The sequence below is a fragment of the Lampetra planeri genome, chromosome 1 (genome assembly GCF_965212315.1).
Source record: "Lampetra planeri chromosome 1, kcLamPlan1.2.h2, whole genome shotgun sequence".
Lineage (NCBI taxonomy): Eukaryota > Metazoa > Chordata > Hyperoartia > Petromyzontiformes > Petromyzontidae > Lampetra > Lampetra planeri.
The window spans coordinates 1,434,314-1,458,774 of record NC_136107.1 but is presented as its reverse complement, the minus strand read 5'-3'; the positions used below and the strand labels follow the sequence as shown (position 1 = coordinate 1,458,774).

The 24,461-nt window shown below is 47.8% G+C and overlaps 1 protein-coding gene and 1 long non-coding RNA gene across 5 annotated transcripts in view; one reads left to right on the top strand and one right to left on the bottom strand.

The window, feature by feature from the left end:
- The window catches only part of GOLGA4 (golgin A4), a 26,404-nt gene extending 6,585 nt beyond the window's left edge, over positions 1 to 19,819 (bottom strand). For 2 of the 4 annotated variants that reach the window (XM_078602682.1, XM_078602750.1), the window contains exons 1-21: positions 19,545 to 19,819; positions 17,475 to 17,558; positions 15,235 to 15,294; positions 14,590 to 14,883; positions 14,361 to 14,408; positions 14,197 to 14,253; positions 13,698 to 13,796; positions 13,384 to 13,555; positions 12,510 to 12,685; positions 11,854 to 11,898; positions 10,736 to 10,819; positions 10,046 to 10,193; positions 9,648 to 9,817; positions 8,770 to 8,901; positions 8,090 to 8,245; positions 4,156 to 7,832; positions 3,411 to 3,532; positions 2,727 to 2,857; positions 1,964 to 2,098; positions 445 to 471; positions 151 to 192 (exon numbers count right to left, since the gene is read on the bottom strand). In XM_078602682.1, the coding sequence (XP_078458808.1) occupies positions 151 to 192; positions 445 to 471; positions 1,964 to 2,098; positions 2,727 to 2,857; positions 3,411 to 3,532; positions 4,156 to 7,832; positions 8,090 to 8,245; positions 8,770 to 8,901; positions 9,648 to 9,817; positions 10,046 to 10,193; positions 10,736 to 10,819; positions 11,854 to 11,898; positions 12,510 to 12,685; positions 13,384 to 13,555; positions 13,698 to 13,796; positions 14,197 to 14,253; positions 14,361 to 14,408; positions 14,590 to 14,883; positions 15,235 to 15,294; positions 17,475 to 17,558; positions 19,545 to 19,643 (5,958 nt within the window). In that variant the 5' untranslated portion in view covers positions 19,644 to 19,819. The remainder of the gene's footprint in view (positions 1 to 150; positions 193 to 444; positions 472 to 1,963; positions 2,099 to 2,726; positions 2,858 to 3,410; positions 3,533 to 4,155; positions 7,833 to 8,089; positions 8,246 to 8,769; positions 8,902 to 9,647; positions 9,818 to 10,045; positions 10,194 to 10,735; positions 10,820 to 11,853; positions 11,899 to 12,509; positions 12,686 to 13,383; positions 13,556 to 13,697; positions 13,797 to 14,196; positions 14,254 to 14,360; positions 14,409 to 14,589; positions 14,884 to 15,234; positions 15,295 to 17,474; positions 17,559 to 19,544) is intronic. The other 2 variants (XM_078602829.1, XM_078602906.1) reach the window with 2 other exon arrangements.
- On the top strand, positions 18,710 to 24,461 carry LOC144724229 (uncharacterized). The gene is made up of 2 exons (XR_013586453.1): positions 18,710 to 19,382; positions 23,907 to 24,461. It is a non-coding gene; the product is annotated as an uncharacterized LOC144724229 (long non-coding RNA).

The window sequence follows — 24,461 nt, the reverse complement described above, 5'->3', positions numbered from 1 at the left end:
GAAAAGTTAAAATTGTTTAGTTTTAAAAAAGCTTTAGTTCAGTTCATTGCAATGCTGTGTCACGTCACATGTGATTATGCCAGTGGTGTTACATACACTGTGGTGTCTGTGAAGAGATTGCTTGCTTCAAGTGTGTAAATGCAGTGGTACCTGCATATTTCCCACTTCTGTCTGGCTCTGCCTGTGAACGTCCTGTCAATAAACACAGTCGGCAAGCACGTCAGTGGCATGATGGTGCACAGTACGTCAGTGGTGAGTGATGTGATCGACACGATGGTGATGTGGTGAGCGATACCAGTGACACGATGAGCTGCACGGCGTTTTGGAAAATTTTCCCATGCGGTATTTACACGTGAATCTCTGGATTGTTGATCGGGAAGCCATGCGTATGGGTTACATGACAAACTAAAATTTAGAAAACTCTCAAAACGAAAATAAAAGTACCTGCTGCATCCCATGCACTGGCAGCAACTAAAAAGAAATAAGCATTCAAAGATGATGAACGTGGTTTTACAATGACAACACTGCCAAGCATCGGTGGAGCAGGCTACCTGCTGTAGATTACTCATGGACAGAAGCTTTTTCTTTAGATACTGCTTCATTTTCATCTCCTGGCATCGCATCGCATGTAAAGTAAGCATGCGCAACAACAGGCGGCCAATGCTGAGGTCACACGTCTGGTGGTTAGGGGCGTCACAGGTTATTTAGTCCCCTAGACGCCAACAACAATGCAGCCGCTTGCGCGAATGCTCTCGTGACTCGACGGGACCTGCGCTGCTGCTGCTGTGCTGCTGCTGTGCTGCTGCTGCTGCTTTAAACGCACACCTTTAGGTTGGGTACTGGCAACTCCCTTGCCATGACTGGGTTCAGGTCAAAGTGATTTCCTGCTAAAATGAGCAGTGAGGCAGTGCTCATCCTCTGATTACAGCCCTGAGCCAGTGACAGAAATTCCACATTTTACTATGATGGTGGGCAAGTGTACACCGCTAACCACTGCAATTGTCTTGACTACAAAGTGGTGCTTATTTTAATGATCCTGAACGTACGATAAGCCGAGTCAACCCCCAACCGGGATTTGAACTCTCGCAACCTTTTGATCGTTAGCCAACTCGCTCTACCGCTGAGCAACCTGGACGGATATGATTGGCGAGAAGGGAAAAAACGTGCACTTCCATTTGAGTCCAACTGCCAGAAGTCACTTGGAACGTTGGAAGGAAAGTAGAGCATGTACTGTTGAGTACACGATTGTGTATTTAATGCTCCTATACAAACTACAACACTGAGAATAAATCCGCATAAGTTTGGCCTAGATCATTAATAAAGCTGAAGCTCACCTAACATCCCAACCTGTATCAAGGCTGTCCACTGGATGTTTTACTATCGAAGTTGATAACCTAACAGAGTAAGTTACACAGGACAAGACAGATACAATTTTACTCAATATGGGTCGGCGATTAACATAAAATATGTACATAGGGCATTGTGGGTAATATTATAGGGCCTGTGTAATTGATTTCACGTCAAAGTGGACTGATCACCAAGTTTCAGCTTTATTTAGTTTAACCAGGCGGTGAGAATTGAGGAGACCAGGAGGAGAGTCTCATTCTCCAGAGTGACCTGGCTCACCAAATTTACAATAGCAAGAACATTAAAGTAAGTACAACAATGAAACAAATATAAATTGAAGAAAAATCATCCAAATAATTTAGAGAAAGCAAAAACAAGAATCGCGTTACAGACGAATTAAGCAATACTGCACAAATATACATTTAAAAAAATCCCGAAAAAAAATTGCCTTGGACAAATGACACGTAACACAATTAAGTTAAAGAAACATTAAAATGGAATTCACGGTGATAACTGCTCTCGTATGTATATAGACAAGGGTACACATCAAATAGAAACAGACGAGGCGTCGTGCGTAGCGTCGAGGGAGCGAGAGCCCGGTGCCGTGGGGACACACCTGCTGGGCGGAGTTGAGGCCAAGCTGGTCTGCGTGCTCCTGCAGGGCAACTTCCCTCTGCTGGTGCTGCTCCTGCTGGGCGAGCAGCGCCGCCTGCAGCTCCCGCACCTGCTGCTGGTGCTCCTCGTCCCGGCTCTGCACACCCCCGCCCCCCCGCACCGCGCACAGCGTACACATGTCCACACACGCTCCAGCGTCATCGCTTCCCTCCCATCACGTACAATAAACGGACATTTGTACAAACGTTTTTGCTGCACATCTGTGAGAATAGAGCTTGATAGCTCATTGGATTTCTCCAGAATAAATATTCCGATTCTGGATAAATACCGCCGTGTTTGTTTAGACCGTCGGCTCAAGAGGCAAAATTGTGGCCACGTAACAATATTTTAGGCAGCAGCGGGACAGTGAGACAAGTGTAGACCGGCTTCATCCTTGTTTGAAATCATCAGTATAGTGTAGCCATCACTGCCTCCTGCTTGCCTTGGGCTTCAGCGGCTATGTGGACATGTTCTCTACTGATCGCTTTGGGGACTATTCAATTATACCACTTCCTGCAAATGATGACCCATTAAGGAACGTAAACACAGTGAGTGCACAGACTTGGGTGAATTTCTCATCATTCACAGCAAGTGACAATATCGCTTTATCCACACGCTGTGTTGCTACGTTGTCCACTCAGCATCATAGGGGGTGAATACCATCACTGCGCAGATTGTTGCAGCCACATGGGGCCCCACAAACAATTTGTACTTTGCGTTTTTACCTGCACGATTTCTTCATACTTTTGGGCAGTGCGGGTGATGTGGGCATCTTTCTCTGTCAGCTGCTCCAGCAGGTCCTGAACCTTGGTCTTGTGCAAACGCAGCAGCTCCGTCTCCACCTCCTCACCTTTGTCTGGGCACACGGGCAATCGCAGGTCTCACAGCAAGAAGGGCTACTGCCCCCCCCGCCCCCCAACAGTGCCCTACGGCCAACGCGTGGTTTAAAACCTCGGGGCACAAGTTGACGTAACGGTGAATTGTAGCACCGCGTTCAATGGTGACGCTGCTCGTTAGTTCGCAGCCAATACCTCTTGACGCAGAGAGTCAAGTAGTGACTGCATTGAGCCTCCACAGACTGATGATATGAAGCCAAATTAGGGATGTTGCTGTTGGGATTTAGTCGATGTTAGGATGCCACGTAAAGTCTGGGCAGGCAGCTGCGTCTCATGTTGTGTTGAGTTTGCTGTCCTTCCCCCGCACCTCCGATTAGCATGGTTGGCTACGTACGGTGCGAAAGACGTTCAACATACACACGTACGTACATACATCTTCGCTCACCATGTAAGAATGTCTTCCGGTACACATAGGCTAATCCAACGCGTGAACACACTGCTGTCGGAAGCAAGGAATCGTTTTGAAAGTGTCACAGGAGCCACATGCTGCAGCAGGCATGGGGCCAGACTCACTCATGGCCTCTTTCACGGCCGCCTCCAGTTCCTGCTCCTTCTCCGACATCTTCGTGTTGAATTCGCGGATCAGCTGCTTTATGGCCGAGCCGTGCTGCACCTGCAAGTCTTCCAAATCGTTCCTGCAACGGTGCAGTCGGCAAGCACAGAAATCGAAGGCTGTCACTAATTTACTCTGCACTCACGCGTTTTAAAATAAAATACAAGCAGCCTAATGAAGCGAAGTATTATTATCGAACATCACTCATGCGAAATGTGACGTTGAAGAAAAAAATATTCTCCTCCTGGTCAAAAGCACCCAAATTGAAGTGCCTGTTCTAGCGACAAAAAAAACCCAGACAGGGTGAATTACGCTGTGGGAACTGGCCATGTTTACACTGAGGGATAGTTGTAAATCTGTGACAAGTTTAAATATGTATGTTTCATCTATCACACACATGTGTGATCTGCTATCTCTTGCTGTAATTTTAAGACATAATTCACATCTATATAGATACTCTTAGGTTTTTTTCGGTAAAGTCACGTAGGTAAAAATATAAAATAAAAATAATAGAAATAATAATAGAAATAAAAAGAAAAATTACAAATCACCTGCGTGACTTTAGCGAAAAAACCTAAGAGCACGAATCCTTGCAGTCACGAAAGCTTCAAATCTAGAATCTATATAGATCTCCGACCACATCTGCAACAGGTACTATTTTAAAACATTCAGTAAGCGGGGCCAGACAGCCCTCTACAGACGTACTTGTACTTCTCCGCAGCCTCCTTCAATGCTTCCTGCTTGATCACATCAATCTCCTTCTGGTGCTCCTTACGCAGAAGCCGCAGGTCCTTCTGAAGCCGAGTGGCCTCCTTCTTCGTCTGATTCTTCTCCGACTCGGCTTCCTGCAGTTTGCCGTGCAGCTCCTGCTGCTGCTGCTTCAAGTCACCGAGCAGCCTCTGCAGGTCGTGGTCTGAGCGCGCCTTCTCGTCCGCTCCGGCAGTGTAGCTCTGCAGGAGGGTTTCCTTGTCGAGCAGGCTACTCTCCAGGTCCTTCAACTTCACATCCAGCTTTTCCTTGTCTCTCAGAGCAGCCTCTAGATCACCCACCTTTGCCTCCAGTTCCTTGTTGATCGTTTCTTTCTCCGCGACTACGGCCTCCGTTTCCTTCAGTTTACTTTCTAATGTAACGGCCAAATCTCCTTTCTCGGTCACTGTGGACTCCAACTTCGACTTCTCTACCTCAAGGGCATTCTGAAGAGCTGCTGTTCTCTCCTCAAACGCTCGTACAGCAGCTTCCTTCTCTCCGACCTGCTTTTGCGATTCCTCTATTCTGAGCTCTAAGGCCGCAGCAATCTTCTCCTTTTCTTCCATCTGTCGTTTTAAAACTGTTATCCTTTGCTCAGCTTTCTTTTTCAACTCCTGCTTGCCAGAGCTTTCCTCGGTCAGTCGCGCTTGAAGAGCTGACAACTCCTTGTCTTTAGTCTCCCTCATCTCCTCCATAGCTCTTTGCCATTCCGTCTCCTTTTGTACAAGTTCTGCCCTTAACGTTTGCACCTCCGTTTCGAATCCCCGCACCTTGTTGGTCACTTCCCCATCGCCTAATCTAAAGGCCTCAATCTCACCAAGAAGCTTTGAGATTTCTTCTCTTTGGCCCTGCACAGCTATGCCGTGTGCCTCTTTCAACTCGTGAATTACTTTCTCGTTTTCTGCCTTTGCAAAGTCAGCTTGGTTCTGAATGGAGGACAATTTGGCCTTCGTTTCTTCCAGCTGCGACACAAGCTCTTTGAAGACTTTTTCTTTTTCAGCATTGGTGTCTTCCAGCCTCTGGAGCAGCTGCGTCTCTGTGTTACACAGCTGCTTCGCGAGCTTGTCCTTCTCCAGTTCGTTCTCCTTCAGCAAGGACTGCACCTCCACAAGCTGCCTCTCTAGCTCCTGCTTACCCACATGCAGCTGCTCTATTAGAGTACTCTTCTCAGCAATACTGGCTGCATGCTCTGCTAAAAGATCCTTGACCTGACTTTGGAGTTCTTCAATTGCCGTTTGTTTTTGGGTCAACAACGTCTCAATTTCTTTCTGCATCTCAGCAATTTTTGCCTCCAAGTATTCGACCTTTGTGCAGACCCCTGCCTTCTCTTCTGATGCTTTAGAAAGAGCCACAGAGAGCTCGCCTACTTCTTTCTTAAACTGTTCCACTTTGACAGTGTGCATCTCCTCCAGCTGGGCTATGAGTTCATCCTTTTCCTGTAAGCTAATGCTGGCGGAAAGTCGTTCCTGCATGTCGCGATTCTGCGTCTCCAGGCTAATAATACGGGAGTCCGTTTCCTTGAGCTTTTCTGCCACTTCATTCGAAGCCGAGTTGTTATATTCCATGCTCTTCTGAAGCTGCTGAATGAACGCTTCCCTTTCACTCAGGTTGTTGGCGATACTCAGCGTCTTGTTCTCCAACTCCTGCTTCTCCGACAAAGCTGCACGCAGCTCCTGGGTGAGCTGCTCCAGGCTGTTGTCCTTCCCCGAGCTCTGCAGCAGCTCCTCCTGTCTCTCCTTCTGCAACTGCTCGTTCAGCTCACGGAGGTTCCCGAGCTGCACTTCCAGGTCGGTTAACTTGCGGTCTCTGGACTTGATGCCATCCTTCAATTTGTCGGTCAAGTCTCTGCAGCTTTCAAGTCGTTGGCCAACAGCAATGACTGACAGTGACAGTCTCTCGCTGCAGCCATCCATTAGCCCTTTCAATTCCCCCTCCAGGCGAGAACATGAGGAGGTCCACTGTCTTTTAACATCCTCTTTAAATTCTGCTTCTTTTTCAACACATGCATTTTCAATCTTTTGTTGATTCTCTTTACTCTGATCCTGAAGTTCTTTGTAAACCTGCTCCAGCTCTTGTAACTTAACCGTTGTTCTCGATAACTCATTTTCTAGTTCTTCACATTTGGAAGTTTGCTGTGAGCATTCTTGTTCCACCGCTGTTATTTTCGCCTGAAAGGCGAGCGTGCTCTCTTCAATAATCTTCACGTGATTAAGCCCCAGTTCCTCCAACTTGCTGCTTTTTTGAACAACCTCCTCTTGCAGGAGCTGCAGTTTATTTTCTCTTTCTTTAAGCTCTTCTCTCGCAACGATCAACTCCTCCGATGTCATTTTCCTCTCCGTTTCAAAATCGGCAATCTTGCTCTCCAGTTGCGCCACCATCTGCTCCTTCTCCTGCAGTTCCACCTCGTGCTTCTCTCTCAATTCCTCCACCTGCTGGCCGAGCCTGCCCTCCCAGCCCCTGCCCACCTCTTCCAGCTCCTGCTCATGTCTCGCCACCAAACCTTGCAATTGATCTCGCTGCGTCGCCTCGAGCTTCAGCAGGGCGTCGTCCATTCCTTCGGAATTCTTTCGAGCGTGATCGCTCATGATGTCACTCATCTCCTGCTCTTTCATGCCGAGAGCGCTCTTGAGCTTTCCTATTTCCTCCTTGAACTTCGTGTCCTTATCCGAGAGCTTCTTTTTATATTTCTCCTGCATTTCTTTGCCCTTTTGTTTGAAAAGATCCAACTTTGCATCCCGCTCCTTGATTTGCACGTCATGCTGCTGCCTGGCCATTTCAATGCTCTCTTCTAGAACTCTCTTCTGCTCCTCCAGCTGCACATTGAGTTCTTCTACTCGTTGGGACAGCTGTTGTCTCAGAGACGCAAGTTCTTCATCCTTCTCGCCGACGGTCCTGTTCAGGTTCTCAAGATCCTCGCTCAGTTTACTCGTCCTGCCATTCGCCTCTGCAACCGTCGCCACCGTCTCCTCCTCTTTTCGCTGGAACTCATTCTTGAGCTGAACGACCTCCTGTTGAGCCTCGTCAGCAGCCGCCTGACTTGCAGCTTTGGCTTCGGCCAGGGAAGAGTCCAGGTTTGTCCTCTCCATCTCCAGCGCAGCTATTTTATCATTTAGTTTCTGCAACTCCTCTGCATGCCGTGAGCCAAGCTCTTGCTCATGTTGCTCTTTCTGTAACTGTATCTGCTCCTCAAACTGCTGCTGCTGCACCGTTTTATCATCTTTCAATATTTTTAAGTTACTTTCTAATTCATCCCTTACTCGTTTAACTTCGTCCAAGTCAAAACTGGTCTTCTCCAGTTCGTCCTGCATACTTTCAAGCACCTGCATATGCTTCATATTCATGTCCATAATGTGCTCTTGGAACTTGGACTTATTTTCTTCCACCTTCGACTTGAGCTCTTCCAGATGAGACGCTTGCAGCTTCTCCACCTCTTCCCGGTGCTGCTGACACAAGGCCTGCAAGGCTGCCTCGTGCTCCTCTTGTAAAATCTTCTTCTGCTCAACTCCTGCCACGGCCTCCTGCTCCACCTGGTGGCAAGGCCTCACGGCCTCCACGTGCGTGCCAGGGTCCGCCCCGCCCCCATCGCGTTGCGTTTCTGTGCTCTTCTCCACCAAGCTCTCCAACTCCAGCGTCCTCTGTTGACAAACCGCTCTCATTACAAATGTGCCACGTTAGCCGTGTTGACGTTCACACACTTAGGAGATTGCTCAACAAGCATTCAAGGAAAATGGAAGAGTGGCAGTCATAAATCAGATGCATCAGCTACAAAAGCAGATCAACAACTACCATAGTGTGGGGCCAGCAGGAAGCTATTACGTATAACGATTACGGACATTTGTTGCCAAGGCAACGATTGAGAATGTGTCTGGAGCAGTGGCTGTGGGTGGAGCACCGTGCGTAGGGCCTCCACGTGGGCCGAAAGCTCCTCCCTCTTCTTCTCTTCCTGTGCCAAGATGGCCGATTTTTGCAGCTCCACCTCCTCAAGGGCCAGCAGCTGCTGCTGTTCTTTCTCCCGAAGCTGGGCCAAGAAGTCGCTGCGGCAATGCTCCTGGGCACATAACAATGATAAGCACGTCGCCCTCACTGGAGGGTTCTCTGTTCAAATATGCCATTAACTCATCCTTGACTCTTCATATATTTCACTGCACACACGTGCTCAGACTCAGCTCGGCAGTGCAAGTGAGACACTATCCTTATAACAGTTACAATTTAAACAAATAAGTAAACACTTAGATATCAGTCACAACTAGTATGACCGTCACTACTCCGAATTCTTTTGGCTTTAAACTCAAACCCAGAGCTCAGCCACCCATACTCTACCACATGCATATCATCAAACATAAAGGGTAGGATCGGTCAAGCTTTTTCAAAGGTCAAATTCTCAAATTCTGTATTCCGAACTGACAATTAAAATAAACTCATCACAGAGGGGAAATCTGTATTGAACGTGTCATCTATAGCACAGTGAGAAATTTCACTGGCCCAGTTTGACCGTTGACATTTATTGACTTGGAAATGGAACAGTCAATGAGATGAACACAGGGATGTTGGGCAATGTGACCACTGGCTCACCAGGGAGGCGTGCAGGCCCTGCTGGGCAGCGTGCTCACGCTGGGACAGCTTCTCCTGCCACTCGCTGTCCCTCTGGGCGAGAGCCTCGGCGTGCGCCTGCTGTAGGCCTGCCAGCTGCTCTTCCGATGACTTCTGCTTGGCAAAAGTCCATTGCAAACCACCAAGGAATGTTCAAATTTAGACCGAGGAGTATCTTCTTTGTATACATGATGCCGTGTCAAAAAATGTGCCAAGTAAGAAGCAATGTTCTATGCAATGCCGTTAATCAACACGTGCATTTTGTACAAAGTTGTATTCTCTTCCATGTATTTATTATAAGGTCGTTATTTTAAAGTCTCATTACACATGTTGCTGTTTTACGATTGCATTTCTTCAGTGTATTTTAAGTGTCGTGCTTGTTTATGCAAAACTCTAATACGCATATTGCTTTTTTAGGGAGATGGTGGGAAGGTGACCCTCTCCCAGCCTGACTGAATGTTTTTTCAGATCACCGCTTGCACAGCGCTTGTGGGTGAGCGGATGACGCTAATTCTGTCAGACGGCTTAATACCCAGACAGTTGATGATCGCACTCCATTGCAATGCGGGGTCCGTAGTGTGGGACCTTCCTACTAAGTGAGGCGTCACGCCTTCAATCGTGGTTGTGTATTTGCAAGCAAGAGTCAACGTTACAACTCACCAGTTAAACATTACATTGTGAAAAAACAGAAAGCGTGGATAAGAAAGTGCAGCAATCATAAACCCACTGTGTGCGTAACTCTTTAACGGCCGCCTCTGGCTCGTCATTGACCTTCGGCCACAACATACAGCGGCATGGATCTAATCTGGGGGAAAGAAAAATCAATCGGTGTGTGACCCCTATCTCCCCAGCAAACTTGCCTTCATGTGCTTCACCACCTTCTGCTTGGCTCGTGAGAGCTCCAAAAGCAGGCTCTGCCGTTCCTCCTCGCCGGCACGCTCCACAGCTGCCAGCCGCTCCTCCATCTCCGCCTGCGCCCTCCTCCGCGCCTCCTCCGCTGCACCCACCGTCCTCTCCAGCTCCTCAAAGGCTGAGCGAAAGAAAGTCACACCGTGTGACGTAACGTGCACGTGTGAAAACGAGAACTCCTCCAACCACTGCTAGTTTGTACTGAAAACAATCGAGCAGAAAATGTACATATTTTAATATTGTAAACAAACACAATTTAGCCGGTCGATATGGGACTCCCTTATCGCCGCATTACGAGCCAACATGTGAGATCTCGATGTTCTTGAAACTGTGGCGCAGGCGCCCGCACCAGCTCGGTCAGCGCGCTCCTTCTGCTCCGCCAGCTCTTCGCGCTCGCTCATCACGTCCTGCAGCCGAGAGCGAAGCAGCCCCACTTCCTCCTCCTTGGCTTCCAGCGTGGCGTGCATCTGACGCTTCGTCTCTGCAATCGCCATGCCCTGGAGAAAACACGCACACGCCGTTGGCGTGCCGCTCATGAGCTCTTAAGCAGCTCCCGTCGGCGACGAGGCATCCACCTCCTCGCGCGGCGTCAGCAATTTTCCACCCACACCCACGCACACACGTACGACTTCAGCACAACACCGGCTGCCTGATGACCCACATGCAAAAAAAGTTCAACATACATACACGTCCCCCTAAACCCTCATCACCGACCGCATTACACCCAAGTTTCAGCTACTGCCACTCCCACAACTACTCCCTCCGTCTTCCCACGCATCAGAATCCAGCCTCTTATTTCCTGTCAGGTGCTCTGTTAATGAATGCTAAAGTGTCCACGACATCCAACACGGGTATGCCGTAGAACCGGTTTAGTAAAGCTACAAAAGACATTTTAACCTTTAGTGACGTATCCAGCACGACGTGGCAGAGTGCGCCTCTGAGTCACTGCAACGCTGTTGGCAGTTTATCACTTAAATCCCAGCACACACTGCAACACAACCACACGCAAAAGATCTTGTGCGGGCAGCACTCTGCTCACTTTGTCTTGCTCCAGCTGCTCGATCAAGTTCTTGGCATCGCCAAGCTGCGTGATGAGCTTGGTTTTTTCCACCGTGTGTAGCTCCTGGTGGGAGAAACACACGACGAATGTGGCAATGGCCACCCATTGCTGGGCGGTGGAAGGGGGACCAAACATCGAGGCAGATGCATGCGGCCTCTATTCTACGAGGTTGCTCCATGAGAGAGGGACAGCCAGCAGCTCACTCGCAATGAAGAATAACGTAAGTGGTGGAACAGGAACGGGAGGGTTGTTTAGTGGTGGCACTCCGTGACAGCCGAACGACAGGGTTACCAGAATGTGGGTGGGGAGGATGGGGTTGTCTGTCAGAAGATGATAACATCACAGTCGACACGGTGAGCATCAGGTTCTCACTCCTGTCCGACCTTTACAATTAAACACTTGCTTTTCCTTTCGACTCCGAGTTATTTTCTATTTACAAAAAAAGACCCAATTAAAATTACGTGACATTCTCAAAAAATGCAAAATAGCCCCTCCAAGTTGCACCGGTCGATTACTCAGATAGTCACTCGGATTAGACGGCTAAGAACTTCAGATAATACAGGAGGCCTCATGAAAATCATGAGAAATTAATACACTCATTTTTTTATCTATAGCTGCAAAAATAGCCTATTTTTCATGAATAGCCTGGTTTCTTTATAAACAGAACCAGTGTTTTCTTATCAGTAGGATCCAATACAGTTAATAGAATGCAACACATTTCTGTGCCAATATCAGACTGATGTAGCACAATTCATCAGCCTGAATGTTATTAAGGTGGCAGTATCCCAGTTTTGTATGGTCACTTGGCATTCAAAAACGGCATCTCAAGTAACCTCATCTCCAGAAAACGTTACCTCAATTGTCACCTGAACGAATAACCCAGATGGCTCAAGCCACGTTTCACATTCTTAAGACTGTTAGGGAAAAAATAAACAACTTTACTGGCTGAAGGATGTCTTAGAACAGCTCCACGACCACAAGGTACGGGTCGTGGAGATGAGACAGTTGCAGTGAGACAGGTCAGCACTAGCAGAGACTTGCAGCGATGCCATGCAGTCCCCCGCAGACAGGCCTGGTGCTCATGTGGCCGACCATACCTGCGCGTGCTTCAGCTCTTCCCCCAGACCTATACCCAGTTCGGACTGGAAATTGTCACAAAACACGCATTCCCCAAGAGCAGAGTTAAAAAGAAGCACCAAAAAATGCTCTCAAAGCAACGGGAACCATTCAAGTCCCAAAGGATCGCGGAGAGACGGGTCTGCAAACGATAAGTAAGCCAACTACAGCAGGCCAGAAATACAGCAGGAAATGCTTTCATTGGCGCAAGCCCAATAACCACTGCATGTACATGGGGCATTAAGCCTTGTTGTGCGAGCTCAGCCACTTATAAACACACACCTACATGTCTGTTTAGATACGGCATGAACAATGCTTTGTTACAGTAGCCGCTAACGTCACGAACCACCAGTGTCCAAAAATCGTATGGAGAATAAAAATCACACGGGGAGATAAACAGGCATTGCTGCTGGCGGTCTTGTCAGTCACACAATACACCAAGTCATGGCGAAGCAAGTTTTGGAGCTATTTGGCATGTAAAACAGCACTGTCTCAAAGCACTCATCTCATTGCAAGACATTCGTTTGCTCGTAACTTTGTTGCCTTGCCGACCGCTGCCACAGCACCCGTGCCTCGAGTAAGTCCACAAGACAATGAAGCGTGGCGCGAGATCGCGTAGCCAGCGGCGCGTCCGTACCTTCAGCTTCTCCAGCTCCTGCAGCCGCTCGTCGAGCTGCTCCTGCAGCGTCTCCTTCTCGGCACTCAGCTGGGTCGAGCGCTCCTTCTGCACGCGCATCGTCTCCTTGCAGCGCTTCAGCAGGTTCTCCTGACGCCGCACTCGCTCGCGCGTCGCTACCAGCTCCTTGTGGACATCTGCACGTGCGAACAAAGACAAAGATCCCCCGTGTAGCCTCAAGAGACTGTTGGGGCAAGTGCTGTTAGCGAGTAGCACCTTTGAAAGCCGAGATGGGGCACGAGGGGGTGGGTGGCCGGCACCATGCCTGGCCGCTTTTGTCTCTCCAGTGGTGACGTTTACACACCGCACCAAGTGCTCATTTGATGGTTGAGTCGCTAGGGGAGGCCCAGAAACGATTCAAATAATGGTCACTGGTGGTGGCTGTGAGCGGGAATCGAACCCGGTTTGCCAGGTTTGTGGCGCAGGGCACTAACCGTGTACACACACGCGCGCTCCCGAGTGCACAGCTACTTACAAACGAGGTAAACGACAAATGAAAACGTATACGTTCTAGTGCGTATGATTTACAGTTGTGTTAATCTAAATCCTTGTGTAGGACCAGCAAGTGCACAAGCAGACAGGCAAAGCAAACATGAGTGACATTTGAGAGGCTTGCAAGGAGCTTAGCTGCCTGATAATCCCCTTCACGTAATGTTGATGACCACTGTATGAGCGTATCCTCAGGGCCAACCATCCATCCTGCTGGACAAAAACGGCCAAGTGGAGCCAAGCTATTTACAGTATTTATGCCGAAACATCTGCCCTCGTTCAGCCCCCAGGCTACAAGTGTTTCTAGGAAACCATGACGCTCAACGCGGTTATGTGGAGAATTTACCTTCGGGTGGGTGGGATCCCTCTCCACGATCGGCATCACGGGGAATCGAAGCCTCCAGTACATCCCCACCGCTCCTTTCCGCATCGCCGTCTGTGCCTGTCTGCCCGGACCCAGAGTCGTGTTCGTCCATGGACATTCCGTCGACTCTCTGCTGTTTCTTCAGCAGTGCCACCTGCACAACCACGAAGGCAATCACCTCGTCGTGATGATGTTGCCGTATCCCGACGGCGCCGACAGCGAGTCCCGGTTGGAGCAGCACACGCACGCACACGAACACGCTCGGTCCGCACAACGCTGGATGGACCTGTGCACACCTGCGTCTGCAGCACGGAGATGAGCTGATCCTTCTCCTCGAGGGAGGCATCGAACTCTTGCTGAAGGTGCTTCTTAGCCTGCTGGTCCATCTGCAGCTCCTGATGGAATATGAGGACATTGGCCAAGGTTGAACTGCATGTAGTTTGTAAGACATTCAATACTTTATTATCGTCAATAGTAATCAAAAGTTTTCAAGGGATTTGAGGTGATATTTAGCTTAAATCTTTACTTAAAGCTTTCGTGACTGCAGGAATTCATATTCTTGGTTGCGATCGAAACGCCGTAGTTTTTTGTAATTTTTTGTTATTTTCTTTGAACCTATCTACGTGACTTTACCGAAAGACCCAAGAATATGACATTTAGCTTATCAAGGTGTAAACTGATTTTAAAGAACCTATTATTTTTTTATTACCATTATAATCAGTTTCCATATTCATGAAATACAATTATATTTTATGTATATATCAATTTCCACAAAACTATGACTCATGGCCGCACCTCTCTCAGTTCTGATATCCTCCTGAGTGCTCGATCCTGGTTTTGACCTAAAACCACCTTCAAAGGAAACGCAAACAACACGATGGTATCCTGGGCATACGGCATGCACTGACAACGTTCAACAGGGAGATGTCTTTTTATTGAGGACAATTATTCAACTGTACCTGAAGTTTTTCTTTGTCCCGCTGAAGATCTTTGCAAATAGACACCAACTGTGGATGGTATCAGCACAGGTGATAATTGATAAAGTTGTATACTTGTCAGCGTTTCGCAAATTCACTTACGGACGGGGGCCAGGCTGCCTAAGCCTCGGGCCCCACACAAATGCCTCCATGTGTGTTAGACTTCGAGGCGAGGAGCTCTCGCCGTGACGGGTGAGATTGCGCCGCTCACCTCCGTGTACCTCCCTCTGTACTTGACGAGGCTGCGCTCCATCCGTCCCAGGCGGTGTGCCATCTCGTCACGGCTGAGGCCGTCGATGCCGCCGCTGGGCGTTGCGGAGCCCTCCTCGGACTCGCTCTCGATGTCCGACGCGAGCTCGGGGCCGGGGGTGGGCGACTGAGGGACGGCCCTCAGCTGACTCTCCTCGTCGATGCGATTGAGGGAATCCCTGGAGCCGGTGCGGAACAGCGACTCCATCGACGGGATGCGTAGCTCCATCTTCCGGAGAGGATTTAAATCCAACTTCTGAGAAAACACCGTGGTCCAATGTTGAGGTGAACTATTTCCTTACTTGCATATGACCGTCTTTGTGAAAGATGTGAAGCGACGTGGCACTTTTTATATTTTAGCATCTGCTACTCTGAGATACAATTTGAGTAGACAACCCAACATTAAAATGTGCTTTGCCTAATGTATGATTTACCCCAAATAGGTCACACTCAACAGCGAATTTTCTAGTCAGAAGTTGGAGTAACAATGACTCATGCAAATTGCACGACGTGGATTATGGTTCGCGTTAATGGATATGAATTATGAAGGGTATTCCCGGGACGTCACGACAGTAAAATGTGCTCCCAGCAGCAACAGCAGCATCACCTTGGTCGGTGTGGCCTGGTCTCCATTGACATTTTCTCCGTCCTGGGCACCTGCATCACCCTGAACACAAAGTTAATAGTACAGTAAAACCTTGGATTGCGAGTAACTTGGTCTGCGAGTGTTTTGCAAGACGAGCAAAAATTTTAAGTAAATATTAATTTGATGAACGAGCGAGGTCTTGCAATACGAGTAGTACGTGATCACGCTTTGTCTGCCGAGCGTCACGTGATCACAACGGATATACGAGTGCTTTGATATACGAGTGCTTTGGATTACAAGCACGTTTTCGGAACGAATTATGCTCGCAATCCAAGGTGTTAATGTACATTCAATTGGTCTGCATGATGCACTCATTCAAATATATAATATTCCGTATTCTCCAGATTATAAAATACACTTTTTTCCCCTGTATTCTAAAGAAAGAGTTGGGGGTGTATTTTATAATTCGATAGGTGCATGTGTGCGAGACTAGATTTGTATAACTTTATTGACATCGGGCACATGTTTGGGATGCATCCTATTTTCCAGAATACCAGATAATCCAGAAAAGATCGTGTATATAAATATCTCGTTTAAATCTTGACTTAAAGCTTTCATGACTGCAGGAATTCATATTATTGGGTCTTTCGGTAAAGCAGTCGCTTGTGTTGCGATCGAAACGTCGTACTTTTTTGTTATTTTTTTGAACCTATCTACGTAACTTTAGCGAAAGACCCAAGAATATAATATAATATCTTGTTGATTTTAAGAAATACATCTGCCATTCAAGAACATGACAATTCTATAGATTCTAATATTTGAAAACCTACTGTTCATAAGAAAATGTGTGTTTACACTCATTCAAATACTAAGATGTGGAATGTTAACTGTAAAAACACAAGCGGTGTCATGAAATTATGTAAAATTGTTAGTTGAGCGGTAGACCTTTTTTTTATTACTAATTCATTAATATTATTATATAACCCATGCTAATCCATCGCTCTGGAGTAGTAGAAATTAGTTTCTACAACACAAGCAGAAATATGGAAGACGAAAGATTGTACTGATGAAAACATCTCAACCTATAAAAAAACAAGTGCATAAAATAGTCACTTGTGCATTAGGACATTAATAAGCCACTAGATATGGCTCTTCTGCTATGATTAACCGTGTCAATCACGCAGTTAACTGTTCCTTGCACGACTAAAAGGTTCACTTTGCGGACTGTTTAAATAGACTTTCAAATCAAATCCATATTTCTGGGATAGCTCCAGCCTCGCAGGCAGAAAACCGGGAGAACATCCAGTCAGGGTAGTAATCATGCGACACGGGTCGATGATGCAGGGTTATGATGTTAGATATGCAATGACAAACTGAAGCTGGGACAGAGAGCTGCTAGTCTAGCCACACCACTCACCAACCGTGTCTTGTGGCTGGTAGCTTTCCTGCCTTCCACAGCAAACAAAGTGTACTCTGAAATTAACGCTGGCTCGGCTATGACGCCAGCCAGGAGCTTAACGACCCAGAGAGACACAGAGAGACAAAAATCACCTGGGAAAGAGCTCGAACCACCAAGAGGCACTCGAACTGATTCGGACACGCGCAAAGTTGCGAACTCAAAGCGGCACACACTCACACAATGAGAAGGTCAGGACAACCTCTCAAAGCAAGGCGATGCATTTATGAACTGGTATCGTGCTAGGCACCCGTCACACATGGAACCAAGAAAGCACAAGGAAGTCACCCAAATACAAACCAACTCCCCAGAAATGAATCAAATCTCTGTAATAATGAAGCCGCTGCCTGTGCCATAACATTATCTTAATCCTTACGTACGCAGCGTTTCAGCAAAATGAGTGCAGCCCAGTTTGTCGGGGCCAATGTTGACGACGTGGGTGCGTGTGAGTGTGTGTGCTTGCTGGAGAGCGGTAGTGTAGCGGTTAGCGCTACGCTGCGCTATGAACCTGGCGACCCGGGTTCGATTCCCGCTCACGGCCAACACCACAGTGACGACTATCTGAACCGGTCCTGGGCCTCCCCTAGGTAGACTCAGCCTCAAATGAGTACCTGGTGCGGTGTGTAAACATCGCCACTGGGGAGACAAAGGCGATCGGGCGTGGTGCTGGCCAACCACCCCCTCGTGTACCGTTTCGGCCTTCATAGGTGCTCGCTAACAGCACTTGCCCCTACAGTCTGGTAAGGCTATACGGGGGATCTTTATCTTTGTCTTTGGTTGCTGGATATCAGGGGGGCTGCCTCACCTCCCTGTCGGCCGGGCTGAAGCCGGGAGATTCCTGCAGCAAGCTGCCCTCAGGCAGGGACGGGGCTCTCGGCCGGGCTCCCACCTGCACGGACAACAACAACAACACAAGCAAGCAGACGGTGCCAAGGGCTCCAACTCAATGCGGCGGACAGCTCCCTCCTATACCCACCACTAACTACAACTACTACTCCCTCCAGCCTGGACTAGCAGTGCTTCTAAATCTCAGATCTAGGGTCAATTGCAACTGTGTCATTTCCCAAACCTACACTTAGTACGGTTGGCTACGTACGGTGCGAAAGAAGTTCAACATACATACATTCGCAATGGATGTTACACATTTATAATTGCAATGTCGGCCAACAATGCTGCCGTAATTGCAATTACAACCGACCTTGGGTTTGCTGGACGTAAACTATCATTTGTTTTGTAAATTACAAACCAAGCGTGATGTTCGGCATGGGATTAGCTGAGCAATGGTACGCAAATGATGATACCATTCATCCAATTAAAGCCCCAAGTTAATAACAGCACACACGATGGCATCGGCCCTGGAGGCATCTCCCGAGTAACAGTTGCAGGACTCTCATCTCATCACCTCCTCGTGTCTCTCTGATCGTGGGTGGTATGAAGACGAGGTCACACATCACAGGCGTTGGCTTCAGTTGAGCCCGAGTTCCCTACGCGACCCGCACGACACTGGATATTTGCGCCCCTGGGGTTACTGTGGTTGTAGAGACACTGCTGCCACCAATATAACTGGTGTTGTGGAGACTGCAACCTGCCACCAGTGTTGTTGTGGTTGTGGAGACTGCCACCAGCCACCAGTGTTGTTGTGGTTGTGGAGACTGCCACCAGCCACCAGTGTTGTTGTGGAGACTGCAACCTGTATTGTTGTGGTTGTAGAGACTGCCACCAGTGTTGTTGTGGTGACTGCAACCTGCCACCAGTATTGTTGTGGTTGTGGAGACTGCCACCAGTATCGTTGTGGTTGTGGACTGCCACCAGCCACCAGTATTGTTGTGGTGACTGCCACCAGTGTTGTTGTGGTTGTGGAGACACTGCCACCAGTATTGTTGTGGTTGTGGAGTGCCACCAGTATTGTTGTGGTGACTGCCACCAGTATTGTTGTGGTTGTGGAGACTGCCACCAGTGTTGTTGTGGTTGTGGACTGCCACCAGCCACCAGTATTGTTGTGGTTGTGGACTGCCACCAGTATTGTTGTGGTGACTGCCAGAGGTGGGACAAAGTCATTGTTATGCAAGTCCAAGTCGAGTCGCAAGTCATCAAATTCATGACTCGAGTCTGACTCGAGTCCAAGTCACATGACTCGAGTCCACATCTCATAGGTGGGACAAAGTCATTGTTATGCAAGTCCAAGTCGAGTCGCAAGTCATCAAATTCATGACTCGAGTCTGACTCGAGTCCAAGTCACATGACTCGAGTCCACACCTCTGGTGACTGCCACCAGTGTTGTTGTGGTTGTGGACTGCCACCAGTATTGTTGTGGAGTGCCACCAGTATTGGTGTGGTTGTGGAGACTGCCACCAGCCACCAGTGTTGTAGACCAGCTAGTAGCGTTGAGACGTCTCTCGCTCTCGGGCCTGAATGTGTGGGGTGTGTGCTTCTGATGTCAAAGTGCTTGGGATCAGAAGTTCCGCATTCCCTGTTATCATCAATTCCTGGCGTCACGATGTCTAACGTCGAGGTGCTAATCGGTGGCGTCCGTCCCCAGGGGTGTGCCAACTTCGCGGCAAGAGTAAAACTCGTATCTGACGAGGAGATCATCAAAGTCAGAATTCCCCGTGTCAGAGTCCAAAGCCAATCCGGGTTCCTGGTGCCAGGAGGCCGCACGACGAGGAGGAGGTCACGAATCGCGTCAAGTCCCATTTCCTGTCTCTCCGCCCCTGTAAGTCTCACATCCATTCTCTCGCCAGGGTAAGAGGAGGGTAGGAGGAGGGTAAGAGGACTGGGGGGGGGAGGTGAGGAGCGACTCGGTGTCTGTGTGTGTGGGGCCGCGGCCCGAGCTCTGTACGCCCTGACGCGTCCCGCATGTCACGGACACACAAACCTGCTGCTGCTGTTGTTGCCGCTGCTGCTGCTGAGACGTGGCACGGGCAGGGGAGCCCCGGAGCTCATCGTCCACCTTCTGCTTCAGTTTCCTAAACATCGCGAGCTCGGGTCCCCTTTCCTCGGTCTCTGTCCGTCTGTCCGCGGCCGCCGACTCTGGAGCAGAACCCTCACCCCGGAGAGACGTCCCCTAGCCCACGATGGGCAGCAAACCCGAACGGGGACGACGTGTGGGAAGGTGGTGGGTGGATGTGTGAAACAAATTTTAGATTCGATTCCCACGCTGCCCGTAAGTCGATTTGCACCGCGACTCGAATCGAATCGGCGAGCCACGCGGATTCGACGGCGCTGGTAGCTACGGTGGAGCGTGCCCGGGTGGGTCGCTGCTTGCTGGCTGGGGTCGTTGGGTTGGGGTGGGTCGGTCAGTTGTTTTTGCCCTCCCGGTTTAGTTGTTGGGCGAGGGAAGGCCGTAATTATAATATATATTTTATATAATTTATTATATATATTTTTTTAAATTATAATATATATTTGGGGGGGGGACGCATCCCAATATTCAAATATGCTCAAAATGCCCCCTCCCCCCAATATATTGCTATAAAATAGATTTCTGTTCATATGATCGTGGTTATGGTTGTACGTTATTAATCCCTAATCTTTGCCATTACATACAATGAAACAAGAAAAGGTAAAACAGAAAAAACAGAGCAATGTAATACAATACAATATTGGACATTATTGTAAAAATAATTTTTAAAAAATCCATCCTAAGTGTTAGTGATTTTTTTTGTATTTTAGGCAGGAAATTCGTTTTAAAAAATAGATTTTTTTTTTCTGGGGAGGGACCCCCAGACCCCTTGGAAGATTTGGTCCCCCCACCCCCCAATGTTGACTCCATGGCTACGGCCTTGGGGCGAGGTGTCGTGTGGCGGACAGGGGCGGTGAGCGGTGGGGCTTGCAAAGAAATATCTCGAGTGGAAATTATCTCACTTTGCAATCCACATACCGCGGTCACCAAAGGGAGGCGTTTACGCAAGTCGTGTTCAGAATGTGTATTTATGCTGGAGGAATCCGATGAGCTATAACGCTCTTCCCCCCCATTATGTCCTGCAACAATAACAACAATTCCAAAAATATAAAATAAAACGTTTAAGTTTCCAGTTGAAGCCCACAGCGATTAGCTTCTTTTTCAGAAGCGACCTGGTCAGTGAAGTGGCTTGTTGCAATTTATAGCAGCCAAATAATTTAATCACAGGGTCTTAATTTCTCATGGGATATATATTTTATCGAGCATGACTGCACTCAAATATTTCATCTGGATTTTCCCGCGAGATGGAATCCCTCTGGCAACGGTGTCCACCAAGTGATTCATATTTTTCGATTTAAAACTTTCGTGACTGCAGGGATTCATCTTCTTGGTTCTTTCGGTAAAGTCACGTAGAAGGAAAATAATAAAATAATAATATAAATAAAACATAATAAAATACAATTCTCACGACGTTTCGGCCACAACGCAAGCAGCCGTCCTCAGGTGAAGAACAGGGCTGTCGTAAAGAACAGGGCTGTCTTTCCTGTTCTTCGCCTGAGGACGGCTGCTTGCGTTGTGGCCGAAACGTCGTGAAAATTGTATTTTATTATGTTTTATTTATATTATTATTTTATTATTTCCCTTCTACGTGACTTTACCGAAAGAACCAAGAAGATGATTCATATTTGTTGGGCTTCCCAACCCTATCGGCGGGTCATGGGACACATTTTCTAGAGCTCGGCCGTCGAAAGCTCCTGCACAAGATGCGCTTTTCGTCTGCTCCGTCTACGTGGTGGCTGTTGTCATCCTCTCTGGCGCGTTCCACTCCCTTGGCTGCCCACTGCAACTGTTCCCGGCCTTAACCGTCGGACAATCGGCCCACATAGTCCGTGACGTGCCCTGACCAAGCCCCCCACTCGCTCTTCTCAGTAGTCAATGTGACGATGTCTCCATCACCTCTCCAATCCACGCGTTTCTCTCGTGAGCTCTTAGCTTTGTCACCAGTGTCAGCGCTTCGTGGTCAGGGACTGCTCTTTCTGTTGTTTTGCTGCCTTGCCGAAGCTTGGGAATTTGTGTACTTATGCAATTTGAACTTATATACTTTATTCTATGTATTCGTTTTTTGGGATTTACTTTCCTATACTTTGAACTTCGATCGTTTTTTATTGTTGTAACTTTCCGACTCGCCGGACACCTGTGAAAAAGAGCTTCATAGTTCATCGGATTTTTCCCGGCGAAATAAATATTCTGATTCTGTACGCCCTGATTGTCGTTGGCACGTGGCGGTTGATTCCCATGATCAACATCACAGATCAATAAACGCACCGAACACTCAATACTGATTGTCAGCGCCTTTGTCTGTAGTCCACTACTGGATGAAGACCTAATCTCCCCATGATGCCGTGACAGGGGGAGGGGGTGGTTGTTTGACCATACTTCACCACAAGGCCGTAGCCATAGAGTCAACATAGGGGGGGACCAAATTTTCTAGGGGGTCTGGGGGTTCCCCCCCCTCGGAAAAAAAATCTAAATTTGAAAACGAATTTCCTTCCTAAAATATTTAAAAATTCACTAACACACAGGATGGACTTTTTATTTATTTTTTACAATCATGTCTAGTAGTGTATTGTATTACATTGCTGTTTTTTTTCTTTTTTACCTTTTCTTGTGTCATTGTATGCAATGGCAGAGATTATGGATTAATAAAGTACAACCATAACCACAATCATATAAACACAAATCTATTTTATAGCAATATATTGGGGGGGGGGGGGACATTTTGAACATATTTGAATATTGGGGGGGGCATGTGTCCCCCCCAATATATATTATAATTACGGCCTTGCTTCACCGCGCTGGTCACTCATGTGATAGCCGTGCCCAGATCCGAACTCGGGTGGCAGGGCTCGTCACAGCTCAGCCACAACACGGCACGTGTACGGAATCGAACATTTAGATTCTGCCCAGTAAGAATCGATTCGTCCGATCCAATTTTCATTGAAGAATCGTCTCGACTCGGGCCACGCCTCAGTGCGCATGCGCGGGCCACGTGGAGGCCCGCGATGCCCCCTTCCCCACGGCCCAGACTCCTCCCCCCCGCCCAGACTCCTCCCCCCGCCCAGACCCCTCCCCTCCCCGTCAATTACTTAATATCGTGACGTGGCTGGGCAACTTTTAAACTCTAAAAGTCTTAAACTCTAAAAGCATCAGCCTGTAGTGAAACAAAAAAAAGCACTCAACACATTCATAAATAACAATGTGGCCTCAAAATAATTTGTATAATAGGCGACGTTTCGGACGATCAGTCTTCTTCATAGCACGTAAAATAGGGGCCTAGGAGATGGAGCGGATTATAGTACAACAGGTTTTCCCCTTTTATCTGGCAACAAAACAGTTGTGTTAAGTTGTTAAAACACCAAACTGAAACATTTTACAAGGAATCATGTCTGCATTAACCACAATACTTGTGGTCAAAATGTAAACAAAAAACATACTTATTCTTGGTTCTTTCGGTAAAGTCACGTAGAAGGGAAACAATATAATAATAAAAACATAAAACAATTATCACGACGTTTCGACTGCGACACAAGCAATCATCATCAGGTGTGACATCCACAGCTTAAAAAACAAATACTCTGATAATAAATGCATTTTCTTTGAAACTGCTCCACACCAGAGACAGCTTTCTTTTGAGCCTCGTCTCAAACGGTGTTAGACCAGAGGACGCCAAAAGGCGTACAGCACAAAGACAACGCCACTATCAGAGTAATGAGAGCTCGGGTTGAGCATCTACATCATGGGACCTCCTTTGCCAGTACCAAAAATATGATCATAGGTGTTTCCCCTTTTATCTGGCAACAAGTATTGTGGTTAATGCAGACATGATTCCTTGTAAAAGGTTTCAGTTTGGTGTTTTAACAACTTATCACCTGTTTTGTTGCCAGATAAAAGGGGAAACCCTTATCCTCATCATTTGGTACTGGCAAAGGAGGTCCCATGATGGAGATGGATTATAGTAGTTGTAGACTCCCATTGTAAATGCAACACTGGATTCCAGAGGTGGGACAAAGTCATTGTTATGCAAGTCCAAGTCGAGTCGCAAGTCATCAAATTCATGACTCGAGTCTGACTCGAGTCCAAGTCACATGACTCGAGTCCACATCTCATAGGTGGGACAAAGTCATTGTTATGCAAGTCCAAGTCGAGTCGCAAGTCATCAAATTCATGACTCGAGTCTGACTCGAGTCCAAGTCACATGACTCGAGTCCACACCTCTGCTGGATTCCTAAACGACGCTGTGCTCCATCTTAAATTTTGACGTTTTTGTTGTTGCAGTGCTCACGCACCACGGACACCACAGCCGTGCCAACCTCTGATGAGCACGATCGGGTGGAGAAATATCCCCGGCAACTGGCTGAATAGGATACATCGGTGAAACAAATAAAAACAAACCTAAACTTGGCTAACACCTTTGTTACTGTGCATTGCTGCCAAACAAAGAGTCTATTGTAGTGGATGCGCAGCGAATCGTTTCTCATAAAACAAGTTCCGCAGCACCGTCGCCTGAAGTGGGAGGGCAGCGAGGAGTGGTTTTCCGGAGTTCAGCCCCTGACAGCTCCTGTTGGGCTGTAGTGCCTCGTGACTAAACTTCCATGGCTATGATGGTGAACGGTTCGTGGCGTCCAGTGTGCACTTAATTATGCAATCCCATTAAAAAAATGTTTTCACTTAAAGCTTTCGTGACTGCAGGAATTCATATTCTTGACCCAAGAATATGAAAAATGTTTTATATAATATTGCCACGAAGAAAGGATGTATCCGTATCTGACTCCCCTTGTAATACATGTGTTGTTACATTCTCCATAAAATAATAAAGATGCAGGGAATGTT